Genomic DNA, 15,090 nt, shown 5'->3' with positions numbered 1-15,090 from the left:
CACAGGGCAGGTAGAAGAAACAAAAGAGGCTGGGGCTCACTGAAATCATTTCTTTGATATGCACTTCAGCTATCTGGGCCAGTATCCTGAGTTTTCACAGCCCTGGGGGTTCACCAGCTCACCCTTGGAGTTGGATGTATATGAAGATGACTGTGCAGGACCATCCCAAAGAGGCAGGGAGAAATAATGTCCGTGTGTATGATAAAGGTGAGGGGGAAGTCTATGCAGCCAGGCACACATTTTACAAAAGTTTGTTGCTGGTCTCGTGAAGATTACTACTAGTCATACGGAGCAGACATGACCATGAAGGACTTTAGCGTTTTTTCTAGATATGATGAGATGCAAGAATTGGGCACATAAAATCTTCTCCTAAAGATATCTAACTATCTGAAGACCTGTTCTTCCAGTTTTCCCAGAGCACAGAGTGCCTCACTCCTGGTCTCCACCCTGAGCTCCACTCACGGGGTGTTGAGGGTTGGCAGCTGCAGTGGTTCATGATTTAATCCATGTAGATAGAGGCTGATGGCAAGTGCAAAACTCCAGTTCATGAAAGGATGCCTGCTTTGAGAAACCACTCTGGTGAATGCAGAAGAGTTTGAGGTCCCCATTTTTTTTTTTTTTTTGTGACTCCTGAAAGATTATTAAATGCTTGCAATTTAGGGAGGGGAAAAAAGTTGTCTCACTAAACCAGCATACCAGCCTGAGTGAATAAAACACTATTTTGAGGCCTATAAGTCCCACATCCTTGACTAAGATCCTTCTCTATTGGAGGCACCCTGACATCCAGTCAGTCTATAAGAAAGAATCCCTGTTTCTGCAGCAGGAATCTGAGCCTTGAAGACGGTGATTAAAAATTTTTGTTGAGGTGGATTGTGGATATATTGACAATCTCATGTATATTATAGATTCTTTGTAGAAAATCCACATACTTGCCAACATGCAAACTGTTGCCTCTAGGATAATTTTTGTAATGTTAATTTATGTTTTCTCCCAGTGTTTTTCCTATTATTTCCCCTTATTTAAGCAGCGAGAAGTTTCTGTGCTTTTTCCTCTTCTGGGGAGGTTTGAGAGTTGGCAGAAAACTTCAATTTTCTACAAGTCACTTCCTTCCTGACTTCTATTCCCTCAGGACTAAATCCAAGGAGGCTGTTCTACTTAATGTCTTGGACACAAGGGAGATTGCCTCAGAGAGGAAAAAAAGAAGAAAGGAAGGGCTGTTTTTTTCCCAGACTTAAAAGACATTCAGAAGGAGCAAATGGACACCCACAGGCAAAAAAAACAGAAAAAAATATGAAACACTTCAGCTCAAACCTCACACTTTATACAAAACCTAATTCAAATGGATCATGGGCATAAATGTAAAACATGAAACATTTAGGAAAAAAAATAAGCAAAAAAATCCCTTTGAGATTGTAGAGTTTTAAACCTTGACATCAAAAACATGTCTGTAAAAATGTTGCCACACTGGATCTCATCAAAATGAGAAAATTTTGTTCTGTAAAAGTCCCTGTGAAGAGATTGAAAAGATGTTATATACTGGCAGAGAGTATTTGCAAAGTATATGTCCAACAAAAGATAAGTAACTTAAAGTATATAAAGAACTCTCAAAGCTCCACATTAGAAAAAAACCAATTTAGATAGAAAATGGGTAAAACCATGGACTGTTATTTCACTGAGGGGACATACAGATTGCAAGTAAGCACATGGGAACAGGTTTAGCATCGTTAGCCATCATGGAAATACATCTTCAGATGGCAAGAAGCTATCACTACACCCTTAACAGAATGGCTAAAACAAAACAAAAGACAGATAAGCAAATGGTGGTGGGGATGCAGAGAAACTTGATCCCTCATAAATTGCTTGTAAATGGTACAGCCACTCTGGGAAACATTTCAGCAGTTGATTGAAAAGCTAAACATGTACTGTCATGTGACCTCACAATTGTGTTCCTGGGTATTTATTGCAAAGGAGTGAAAACCGTTCTCACACACAGATATTTGTACACAAATATTTAGTGTAAAGCAGCTTTATTTGTGATAGCCCAAAGTGGGTTTTATCACACTAACCCATAGAAGTTTTTGGTGTTTGTGGCCTTTTTACCCCATCAAACCGTATGTTCTTGGGTACTAGAGCCTTAGTCTCTTCATCTTTCTCCTTCCTAAAATCTATAACCAAATGCCTTAAGTATGAAAGATAGTAATTAGTGTTTGTTTTTTTTTTTTTACTAATTATAATTATACTTCTATTTTACTTTTCTTTTTATAAAAAAACAGTAGTCCTTAATATTATTTACCTTTACAATATTTACACATATAAATTTTTATACTTTCATCATTCTTGTCTTTTTTTTCTATTTTTTTCCTTTTCTAGGGCCGCTTCCCGTGGCATATGGAGGTTCTCAGGTTAGGGGTCTAATCGGAGCTGCAGACCCTGGCCTACGCCAGAGTCACAGCAATGAGGGATCCAAGCCTTGTCTGCGACCTACACCACAGCTCACGGCAACGCCCGATTCTTAACCCACTGAGCAAGGCCAGGGATTGAACCCACAACCTCATGGTTCCTAGTTGGATTCATTAACCACTGCACCACTAGAGAAACTCCATACTTTCATCATTCTTTTGTAAAAAGAACCCTAAAAGTTATTTGAGATAGCCTGGTATTATTTTATGTCATTCTGGAGAATGACAAGCTTTTAGAAGTAGCTAAATTTTACAATCATCCTCTTCTATTTCCTCCTAATATATTCTTAATATATTTTCTGCTAATATATAAATATTTATTGAGATTGAGGTTATTTAATGATTTTTTAAAATTAGGACTTTTTAAAATGAAGCATGGTTGATTTACAGTATTGTGTTTGTTTTAAGCTCACGGCATAGTGATTCAGTTATTTTTTTCTGATTGTGTTCCATTGTAGGTTATTACAAGGTATTGAATATAATTCACTGTGTTATATAGTAAATCCTTGTTGCCTATCTATTTTATGTAGAGTACCTGTACCTATAGATATTTTGTACTTGTTAAATGCCATATTCCAAATTTTTTCCTCCTCTGTCCCTCTCCCCTATGATAACCATAATTTTATTTTCTACATCTGTGAATCTGTTTCTGTTTTGTATATGGATTCATTTGTATTATTTTTTAGATTCCACATATAAGGGACATCAAATAGTATTTGTCTTTCTATGTTAGACTCTCTTCACGAAGTAGACTCTCTTCTTTAGGTCCATTCATGTTGCTGCAACTGTCATTATTTCATTCTTTTTTATGGCTGGGTAGTAATATTCCTTTGTGTATATGTATTTATTTATCTATATTTAAATATGTGTGTTTATGTGTGTGTGTGTTTATATACATATTCTTACCAATCATCTGTTGATGGGCACTTGGATTGTTTCTATGTCTTGGCTGTTCTAAATACTGTTGCTATGAAAATTGGGATACATGTTTCTTTTTAAATTAGAATTTATATTTTCTCCAGGTAATTTATATGTCTAGGAGTGGGATTGTTGGATCATATGGCAACTGTATAATTTTTTAGAAACCTCTGCACTATTTTCTATAGTGGATATACCAATTTACATTCCCACTACAGTGTAGGAGGGTTCAATTTTCTCCACACCCTCTTCAGCATTTATTGTTTGTAGACTTTTTAATGATGCCTCTGACTGAGAGGATACATCATTGTGGTTTTGATTTGCATTTTTCTAATAATTAGGGATGTTGCACATATTTTTGTGTTTTTATGATGGCCTATGAGCCATCTGAATGTCTTCTTTGGAAAAATGTCTACTTAGGTCTTCTTTCCATTTTTTGATTAAATTTTTGTTTTTTCCATATTGAATTGTTTGAGCTCTTTGTATATTTTGGATACTAATCCTTTGTCAGTCACATCATTTGCTATTTTTTTTTTTTCCATTCCATAGGTTGCCTTTTTGTTTTGTTGATAGTTTCCTTTGCTTTGTGCAAAAGCTTTTAAGTTTGATTAGGTCCCAGTTGTTTATTTCTCCTTATATTTCTCTTGCCTTTGGAGACTGATCCAAAAAAAATATTGCTCTGATTTATGTCAGAGAATGTTTTGCCTATGTTCTATGAGTTTTATGTTGTTGTGTTTTGTATTAAGGTATTTAAACCATTTTAAGTTTAAGTATATGGTGTGAGGGAGTGTTCTAATTTCATTGATTTATATGCAGCTGTCCAGCTTTACTAACACCACTTGCTGAAGAGACTATCATTTTTCCATTGTATATTTTGCTTCCGTTGTTGAAGATTAATTGCATGTAGGTATGTGCGTTTATTTCTAGGCTCTCTATTCTGTTCTATTGATCTGTATGTCTGTTTTTGTCCAACACCACACTGTTTCGGTTACCGTGGCTTTAGTAGACCTTATTTTTTAGAAAAATTTTAAGTATGCAAAGAAATTAAGCAGAAAGTACAGATACTTCTCACATATCCCTTCCTGATCTTCTCCTGCAGTTTCCCTAGTTTTAACATGTTGTATTAGTGAGGTGCTTCTGTTACAATGAGCCAACATGGCCACATTAGTGTTAATCAAAGTCCATTTTTTTTAACACTGAGATTCACTTTTAGTTTTGTATATTTTCTGGGATTTTACAAATGTATAATGACGTATATCTACTCTTGTAGTGTCATACAGAATAGTTTCACTGCCTTAAGAATCTCCTTTACTTTACCTTTTTTAAAACTCCTTTTTTTCATTGAAAGGAGTGGAATACCTTTGCTCCTTGGTCAAAGGTCAGTTGACTGTATTTGCAAGAGTCTAATACTGGGTTCTCTATTCTTTTCCATTGATCTGTTTATCTGCTTTTTTAACATTACCACACTGTCTTGATTACTGTAGCTTTCTATTAAGTTTTGAAATTTTGCTGTGTCAGTCTTACAACTTTGTTCTCCATTAATATTGTATTGGCTATTCTGGGTCTTTTGCCTTTCTGTATAAACATTAGAATTGTTTGTTGATAAGTGATTACTTTCCTGGGATATTTATTGGGGTTGAGGTGAATCGATGAGTCACACTGAGAAGAATTGACTCTTGGCAGTTATTGCGTCTTTTTGTTCATACATGTGGAATTTATCTCCATTTATTTAGATACTCTGATTCCTTCCATCAGAGTTTTGTAGTTTTGCTCATATGAATCTTGTACATATTTTGTTACATATGTAATGTATCTTTTTTTCTAAGTAATGTATCTTTTTTTCTTTTCAGGGGTAATATAAGTGGTATTGTATTTTCATTTCAAATTCCTCTGGTTCATTACTGGTATGTGAGAAAGCATTTGAGTTTGTGTAGTTTTCTTGCATTCTGTAACCTTCCTATAATTGCTCCTTAGTACCAGGTCTTTTATTTTTGTTATTTTTGAGCCTTTAGGATTTTCTACATAGACAGGCATGTCACCTGTAAATAAAAAGTTTTATTTTTTCCTTCCCAATCCATATACCTTTTATTTCCTTTTCTTCTCTTATTGTATTAGCTAGAACTTCTAGTACAATGTTTTGTTTTTTTCTTTTTAGGGCCACACCCATGGCATGTGGAGGTTTCCAGGCTAGGGGTCAAATTGGAGCTGTAGCTGTCAGCCTGCATACACCACAGCCACAGCAATGTGGGATCCTAGCTGCACCTGCAACCTATACCACCATGCATGGCAACACTGGATCTTTAAACCACTGAGCGAGGCCAGGGATTGAACTTGCGTCCTCATGGATACTAGTTGGGTTCCTTAACTACTGAGCCACAGAGGGAACTCCCCTAGTACAATGTTGAATAGGAGTGATGAGAGGGGAAATTCTGGCCTTGATCTTAGGGGGAAGGCATCTAGTTTACTTTTAAGTATGATGTTGATTATAGGTAATCTTTTTCAAATTGAGGATGTTTCATTCTATTCCTAGTTTACTTAAGAGTTTTCCTTGTGAATAGATGTTGGATTCAGTTAAATGCCTTTTGCCTATATAGATATGATCATGTGATTTTTATTCTTTAGCCTGTGGCTGTGAAAGATTTTATAAATATTCAGTGAATATTAATTAATAACCTTCTGTGTACAAGAGGGGAAGAGTAGTCATTTTTGCTACATATGTATCTTAAAGCAGTACATTTCTTTTGAAATAAAAAGTAGTGGTAGTTCCTAGGGATACCAGTCATGACTTTTAGAATCTATTTTGTTAGGATTAAAAAACCATTTTTCAAAAGAGAATTTAATTTTGTGGTCTTTCATTGTGGTCTTTTATTGAACACTGAGTTTGGAAAAATGAAGAATTCTGATATTATTTTACTGCCCTGCCTTGCAGTAACCAGAATACATTAATACGATTTTTTTGTCTCTATTTAATTCTACCTAAACATGTCATTAGCATTTGAATTGTCAAGGTAATCTTCAGAGGCTTTTAAACAACTCTTCTCTATTTTTAACTTGTGTAATTGATTCGTTGTCAAAATTAGCTGTGACTGATTAAATTTCTTTTATTATTATTTTATTCCATGATGGACATTTTCTTTTATTCTTTGTAATATTGGTGCATAAGGAAATGTCCTTTATTATTGTTCTCTCTTTTGTTGTTCAGCATTTGTTAAACGCTCTAGCCTCTCTCTGGACAAAAATGAAATCAGAATGAGTTCAAAAATAATCCAATAGCAACATCCCTTATTCCAATTGCTTTAAGATCATATGGTAAATGTTAAAAAAAAAGTTTATTTGAAAAATAAAAAGTGCCATAATACTGCAGTAAAAACTGACCATGTAAGCTGCTCAGTGTTAAAATGATACACTACATTTAGGGTTTCCTTATATTGAAGAAAAAAAATAAATTGAAAATGACCAGATTGGTTTTTTTTTGTAATTTATGTATAAGACAATTCTGTTGCTTCTGCTTCACTGACCAAAGTAAAGTTGCTTTGGGTGATCCAAGTACTCAGAAACACCTTGAATTTATCCATAATTATCTTTGGGAGGGAGAAAAAAAGGACTTCCTCACAATGTTGATAATAATTCTAAAGATAGATTTAGAATTATAGATAAGTTGGATTTTCTTTCAGTTAGTTATTTTGAATTTAATTTTATGTGTCACCTTGCCTGGTCCACAGAGTACTCAGATATTTGATCAAACTGTTTGATAAAATTATTCTGTATGTTTCCCTGAGGGTGATTTTAGATGAGCATAACATTTAAATCTATAGAATGAGTAAAGCAGATTGCCCTCCCTGATGTGGGTGGGCCTCACCTAATCAGTTAAAGGCCTGACTAGCACAGAAAGGCTGACCCTTCATGAATCAGAGGGATTTCTTCCTGCTTGACTGCCTTTGAGCTGAGGAATCATATATATAATTACATGTACACACACATATATATACACACGTATATATTTGTAATTATGAATGTATTTTATATAAAATGTATCCTATATATTAGAATTTTTATATGTTTATATATATTTTTTATATATAAATGTCTCCTATTATTCTGTTTCCTTGAAGAACCCTGACTAATACCATTATGAAAGAGTTCAGATCTTAGATTTCATCTAGCTGGTGCTCTCTGAGATTAAAATAACCAAAAATGTGGGCATGATCTTTTAGACTGAATTTGGCAAACTATGATCTGAGGGTTATATCCAACTCATGGCTTGTTTTTCTAAATAAAGTTTTATTGGAACACATATGCACTTTTTTTTTTTTACCATATTGTCTATGGCTACTTTCAGCATTGAGAAATATGACAGAAACTGTAAGGCCCATAATGTCTGAAGTACTTACCATTCAGCCCTTAATAGAAAGGTTTGCCAGACACTTTTCATGGTTAGCAGTGAAATTCTTGGATGTGCTGTCAGCCTCAACAGTCATGGAGATACATAAAAGTCCTTTGTTGAGGGCAAAAGTAGGGTGACAAAGTGGGTGACCTCAGAAGTAGGTTTTGGGGAGTTCCTCAGGGGCCTAGAGGGTTAAAAATGGAGCATTGTCACTGTTGTGACTCAGGTCTTCTGTGGCAAAAAGAAAAAAAGGAGATTTTTGCAGGAGGGAGAACATGGTTAGGAAAAGAAGCATCTTTTTAATTTTTATGATGTATGCATTTTTTTTAGAGCTTGAATTTTCTACAGTGTCCTTTTATTCTCAAAGTATATTGTAGCAGATGCCAAAAGAAAGTCATATTGATTTGTATATGTGAATTTTAAGACTGCAAAGTTGTATAAAGTAACCGCTCTGTTTACAGATAATCTAGAACTACTAGAAACAAAAGGAGCATGTAGATCGTGGCTGAAAAGAATGCTAGAACCAGGTCTTTGTACCATAGGAAGAGGCTCTCGGGAGGTGGTCTAAGTTATGGCTTCATTTTCTACTTATGTGGTCCTGAACAATTTTATAGTTTAGGATTTATTGGACCTTTGAATATAAAGAAGTTTCTTACACTATTGTCAGTTTAATTCAACAAACAGTATTGAGTTCTTTACTCCCTGTATGGAAAGATTGAACATTCACCATCATTATCACCATCCTTCACACCCTCAGAGCAACATTGGCTGTGCAAAGACCCTTCCAAGTGCTCCTCATGGGTTACATCATCCTTTGCTTCCTCACAGCAACCCAGTGAAAATTACCTTCATTCTACATATGAAGAAATGAGTCACAGAGAAGTTAAGTCACTGCTTGGGTTCATGTAAGGAAGTGACATCTTCAGAAAGTTAGTGACAGTCGTATGTGAGAGTGACTTGTCTACTGCTCGGTTGTCTTGCAAAAACTAAGCTCACAACAGTGATGCCATCCAGTGAAGGTGTCACCTGGAAGCCCTCACAAGGAAAGAGTGTCCCTCCAGGGTGGAAGGTTTTCTTCACAGCTTAGAATCTTTTCATGAATAATGTGTTTTATGATTCTGTGCTTAAGCCCACTAATTGGAATTGTGTATCCTGTACAATGTTCTTGTGAATACCTGCCAACAAATGCCAAACTGTCAGGCTGTGAAGAGCTCATAAGGACTTGTGCTTTTATTAGTATGCAAATGCTAGTTGTTGTCCCCCCCCCCCCCGGGCCTCAGATTCTGAAGATGAGCTGTTCTGGCTGTCCAAGTGCCTGCTTTTTTACTGAGAAATAAGTGGTTTAACAACTGAGATAAAACTTAAATTGTATTCTATAGCTGAAAATACAAAAATAGCACACTACTTTTATTCAGTGGACAGTATTGTAACACTTATGACAAGTGGCACTGATGACATACTAGGAAAAATTTGTACTTTTTAAAAGAGATCCTTGAGGGGCCTCTTCAGGCAGTTTTATGTGATCAGCCTGAAATATGAGTTCCTTAATGAAGCATATTGTATGGAGGAAAAATGTACTATGTAGACCATAATTGAAGCCTGGGTACATACTCTTGGTTAATAGTTGTGCGTATTTTAAAAATTCCCGTTCATTGAAATTACAATGACTTCGATTTCTGATTTATGAGGTGGGAAACTCTTTAAAAATTTCATTGCAGATAATATCAATGTCTTATTTCTTAACACATTTTTTTCTCATAAGCTGTGACATTTTGGTTCATTAGGTCAATGGTCTTTAGTGAACAGAAAGTGTATAGTGTTCTTTACTTAGTATCTTCAGATAATTCTTGGATTTCTTTGTTTTCATAATTTCTTTAATTATTAAGGCATTGCAGACTTCAATTTCTTAAAGTTTACCTGTGCATCAAAGATTTGTAATGAAGTGTTCTTCTCTTTATTATATTCTAAATAGGGCATAATTTCTGTTTCCTCTTGAAACTATGAATTATTTAGGAGAGCTTCTTAATTTCCCAAGTTGTTCTTTTTTTCATCATTTTAGTATTTATTTCCAAATTTGTTGATTGTGATTTGAAAATATATGAGTAAATAGATATAATTAGAAAAATAGGATAAACTTTTTTTTGGCCAAGTACAAGATCTTTATTAAAGATCTGATTGATTTAATAATACACATTATGTATATCTATTGCTGTATATGTGTGTATATATACATATATATTCATATGCAGTGTACAGACACACACAAACATTACATCTATATTTTGTCACCCATTATTTTTCAAGTGTATATGCAGAATTCTGATTTAATGATCTGAGAATTATCTGGTTCTTAGAGCTTTCCAGGTAATTCTAATATACAACCAACTATAAGAATCACTACCCTAATAAAATAATGGTTCTCAGAATGTGGACCAGCTGTGGCCCATCATCTGGGAGTTTGTTAAAAATACAAATTATTGGCCTCACCCCAAATCTACTAAATTGGAAACTCTGGGAGGTTAAAATACAGCAATCTATATTTTAACTCACTAAAGATTGAGAACCACTTATGTTTATCAGTGTTTTGACCTCGAGGGTGATTTTTGCCCCCAGAAATCACTTGGTAATGTCTGAAAATATTTTTGATCATTGCAGCTTGGGTGGGGGCAGGGGGATGGCTGATATTAGTATTTAGGTGGTAGAGGCCAGGGTTGCACTAAATATCCTGCAATGCATAGGACAGTTTTCCACCGCACAAAATTACCTGCACCAAAGTGTTGGTAGTGCTGCTGTTTAGAAATTAATACAGACCATAGCTTCCCAAACTTGGCTCCCCCTTACAACCAGCTGGGGAGCTTTTAAAATTCTTGACTCCAAATTTGGTTTAATTAGTCATTGGTGAAGGCAAGGCATCAGGATTTTTAAAAAAATATCCACATGATTTTATTCACAGCTTCAGGGTCCTAATGGATCAATTATGGGTGATCCTGAACCTTCTCATCAATTTTAATATAAAAGCTGGACAAGTTGTCATTATTACCTCTTGGAAGGACTGAGAGGAGGTGGTAATGAGGCAGAAAAGTGGGAGGAAAATATGGTTCCACATGTCTGAGACCGGACAGGGTTATGTGTGTTTGAATGATGAAGAGATCTGATGGAAAGGAGATGGTGGGTACTCGGGAAAGAAACCGAGTACAGGCACAGGCTTTGGTTTCCTTAAAACAGTCACAAGAAGTTGTACAGAAATCAATATGGATAATGTATATACATTACTTAGCATCACGTCTGACATAGTAACTCATTATTATGAGAGCTCTGGGATTTGGGTATATGTGATGTACATCTGGAGAAATTTCTCTTTGTGCGTGTGAATGACTTTTTTGCTGGTATTTATAGTTTTGTTGATATTCATATTTTCCTGTCTCATCATTTAGCAGATTGTTATATGAAAACATGAAAATTAATGTGTATGTGTGTGTGTTTTTTTTTTTTTTTTTTTGTAGGGTCTCACCTGTGGCATATGGAAGTTCCCAGGCTAGGGGTTGAATCAGAGCTGCAGCTGCTGGCTTGTACCGCAGCCACAGCAATGCCAGATCTGAGCCACATCTGTGACCTACACTGTAGCTCACGGCAATGCTGGATCTTTAACCCACTGAGCGGGGCCAGAGATTGAACCCGCAACCTCATGTGTACTAGTCAGTTTCGTTACCACTGAGCCACAGCGGGAACTCTCTAATGTGCTCATGTGCTCTTAATATCTTTCTTTCTTTTTCTTTTTTTTTTTTTTTTTTTTTTTGTCTTTTCAGGACCATGCCCGTGCTACATGGAGGTTCCCTGGCTAGGGGTCTAATCAGAGCTACAGCTGCTAACCTACACCACGGCCACAGCAATGCCAGATCTGAGCCAGGTCTGTGACCTACACCACAGCTCACGGCAATGCCGGATCCTTAACCCACTGAGCAAGGCCAGGGATTGAACCCGCAACCTCATGGTTCCTAATTGGATTCGTTTCTGCTGCGCCACAATGGGAACTCCAATGTGCTCTTAATTTCTTTAAAACATTTTAAATATCTAGGAGAATTTAAAGTTGAAGATCATTATATGCATGTGTTGAAATGTACTATTTTAAACTGCACCTAAATTCATAGTGAAATACTTTTATGGACTTAGGTTAAATGGTTAAATGGGTAAAGTGAAAGTATTCATTGAAGGTGGCACAGGGTGAGGAAGAAGAAATGAATGGGATTAGAGGGAATAAAAGATGAAAGAATGTGTTTTTTTGTTTTTGTTTTTTTGAAAGAATATGTTTAAATCATTTATTCAGGTCACTGCTACTGTTGTTGCCATGTATATTCTCTTCTGTCAAAAAGCATAGCTTGTATTGTTTATTCAGAGGATTCCCATTTGCTTTTCTCTTTTAACTGGCTTAAAAATATAGAGTCCATACTGCATTAGTCACAGCTCCAGCTCTGATTTGATCCCTGACCCGGGAACTTCCATATACTGAGGGTGAGACTGAAAAAGGAGGAAAAAGAAAAGAATGCCACGTTAAATTTGGGCTTTTTTTTTTTTTTTTTAAATAGGACAGTGCATTATGAAGGTGGTGCTGTATCTGTTCATGCCCGCTCCCTGTGGAGGCTGGAGACCCTGCGAGTTGCGTAAGTAGAACTTATAAAGACATCCTGATGCTCTCTCTGGAGATGGAGCACGTCTTGTGCTCCTGTGCTTCTATGTAAAATGGTCACGCTAATAACCAACAAGCAAAGGAGACACTGAGAAAGTGGAGAGTCGTTCCTCTTTTATCTTCCACTTGTATGATTTATCTATTCTTAGCCTACATTCAGCAGGTTGTCAAGTAATCATTATATGCTCTCTTAGCCTCGTTTGTTTTTGTAGCATCATCTCAGGCGAGTCAGTGCATCTCCTGGCGGGAAGAGCTTCCAGGGCAGAATATGATGTAAGGTTTGGAGAAAGGACAGGTTGTTTGCAAGCCTGTCAACACATTTCAGGTCAGCCAGAGTCTGGGTTTAGCCTTCTTAAAGACATGTGTATGAAATGGGGGAAACTTGAACCTGAAGATGTGAGAGTCATAACTGGCAGTCACTCTCTTTACTTACAAAGAGCTTGAGAGCTGAGTGAGAAATGTGGATTGCAGACAAAGTCACTGTGTATTCATTATAGACACAATAACTTTTTTTCTGGTGACTTCAAAAAACTATCCCAGAGATTGACTTTTAGGTCCTTTACATAAGTGCAATCGGGATGATAAAGGTGTCATTTTGCACTGTTTTAAATAGAATTTAAATATCAGTCAAAATTTTAAAAAATGGTTGAAAGATTTAATTGTTTGCCTCAAAAGCAGTAAGTTTTCAATGTATTTGTTCCCTCTTATATTACACTTTAAAAATTTTTTCATTTGGCATAATAGACTTCATGGATGGGTATATGGAACTATCTTTTTATAGAATAGCTATCTTTGTCAGGTTATTTTGAGCTTAATGCTTATCTAGTGGTAATTAAAATAGTTCAGTGGTCTTCAGGTTTTCTTGCTTACATATTCTATACAATAATTTCAAAAAATTTAGTATTTCTCTGAATATTGTTATCTTTGACATAGAAAATTTTTCATTATCAGTTTAAATAAAAACATAGACTGTAACTTATAGTAAAAATAGTGACATTTTAAAATAAAATGTTTTTACCACTCTTTTAAAAGTAGCCCATTGACTCTAATTACTGCTATGATTTAATAGCCATCTTTGATTTTTAAAAATATATTTGAACTTGGTCTCTTTACCAGTCAAGACATTATGTTATTTGTTTTTCTCATTGCAATCATATTTCTCTTACTCTCCCAAGACAGAATTTTACCCCAATCCTATATTTTTGTGATTGAAAAACTTTTCTGTTCACTCTTTTGTGTTCCTATGCAACAAAAATATGCATGTAAATTAAATTTATTTTTTATGTTTCCTAAAATTGTAGGTTGATAACTTTATAAAGTGCTTCTGTATAACCCCATAAAATTATTAATTGAGAATATCAAATTTCTTTTATAGAAATACATAAATCCAGTGAAATATTAAAACTTTTGATAAGTATTGAACTTACATGTAAAATTTAATGGGAAGTGCATCTCATAATGCGATGGAAGAAGTAGAGATGACTTATAAAGCAAAAGGAAGAAAACTTGTAGCTTTTATGTGCTTCATAAATTATTCAGAGAATTTAGGGAGAAGAGTTTTGAATATATACATGTATTTCCATAATTTACCTTGGTATTATGAAAATGGCAGCTTAATTAGAGAAATGAAATAGAGAAAGTGATTCTCTCATTCTCTCATAGTTGTGTGCTTAAAGAAATGGATTTCTTTTTTTTTTTTTAAAGCAAACTAGCCCCTAACTTTGTAGCTCTAAATTTACAGCTCAAAAAAAAAAAAAAAAAAAAAAGATGAGGGTTTTGAAAACCTAACAAGGCTTAATTTTTATTGTTAACAGTGTTATTGATGAAGTGTTATTCCATAGATGTGATTGTTCAGCACGTTTCTGTCCCATGGTCTTGATTCTGGTTCTCTGTTGTTATCTAATATTTGAAGTTTTAAAAGAGAAAGGGACGGTTTTTTTCTTCCTTTTTTTTTTTTTTTGTTTTGTTTTGTTTTTGTTGTTGTTGTTGTTGTTGTTTTTGTCTTTTTTGCTGCCCTGCAGCATATGGAGTTCCCAGGCCAGGGATCAGATCTGAGCCACAGTTGAGACCTATGCTACAGCTGAGGCAGCACAGGTTCCCTTAACCCACTGCACCAGGCTGGGGATTGAACCTGCATACTGGTGCTACAGAGAAGCTGTCCATCCTGTTGCATCACAGTGGGAACTCCATAGAGTTGGTTTTAACTTTGACATTGACTGTTTGATACATGGAAAGGGCCTGGACCTTCTTCAAATAATGATGATGAAAGTGGCTACTCTACTGCCACCAGTTTGTAGCTGTGTTCATTGCTTCTCAGAATCAGATGACAGCAAGGCAGTGGAGCAGGGAATTTTTCAACCATTTAAAAAATTAAAGAGAGGTGTTTTGATTCCACTCTGTAACCCTTGACGTACATCTACAGTAGGAAAGCAGGAGGTTCATATGTAACAAACACACAAACACAAGTTTTTTTGAGGTTTTTTTTTTTTTTTTTTTTTTAATTTTGCTGCGTCTTCGAGCTACTTTGGCTTCATTGTAAATGCACAAATTAGATTGAATTGAGTTTGCATATCTTATTATATTCAATGTCCACATAATTACTTATTTTTCTTTGTACTTAGAAAGTGATAGTCAAAGATCCTGCT

At 35.3% G+C, this 15,090-nt stretch overlaps 1 protein-coding gene across 19 annotated transcripts in view; it reads left to right on the top strand.

Moving 5' to 3' along the window:
• The window catches only part of RYR2 (ryanodine receptor 2), a 745,790-nt gene that overhangs the window by 343,203 nt on the left and 387,497 nt on the right, over positions 1 to 15,090 (top strand). For all 19 annotated transcript variants that reach the window (XR_014827812.1, XR_014827813.1, XR_014827814.1 and 16 more), the window contains one exon: positions 12,345 to 12,419. Coding sequence is in view for 11 of the 19 variants with exons in the window: in XM_084996827.1 (XP_084852953.1) it covers positions 12,345 to 12,419 (75 nt within the window). In the remaining 8 variants the exon portion in view is untranslated. The remainder of the gene's footprint in view (positions 1 to 12,344; positions 12,420 to 15,090) is intronic.

Source organism: Sus scrofa, chromosome 14, assembly GCF_054392235.1.
Source record: "Sus scrofa isolate SSC_HxYL_T2T_F1_AM1 chromosome 14, Sscrofa_HxYL_maternal_Yorkshire_Landrace_v2.0, whole genome shotgun sequence".
Lineage (NCBI taxonomy): Eukaryota > Metazoa > Chordata > Mammalia > Artiodactyla > Suidae > Sus > Sus scrofa.
This window is presented reverse-complemented; position numbering and strand designations above follow the sequence as displayed.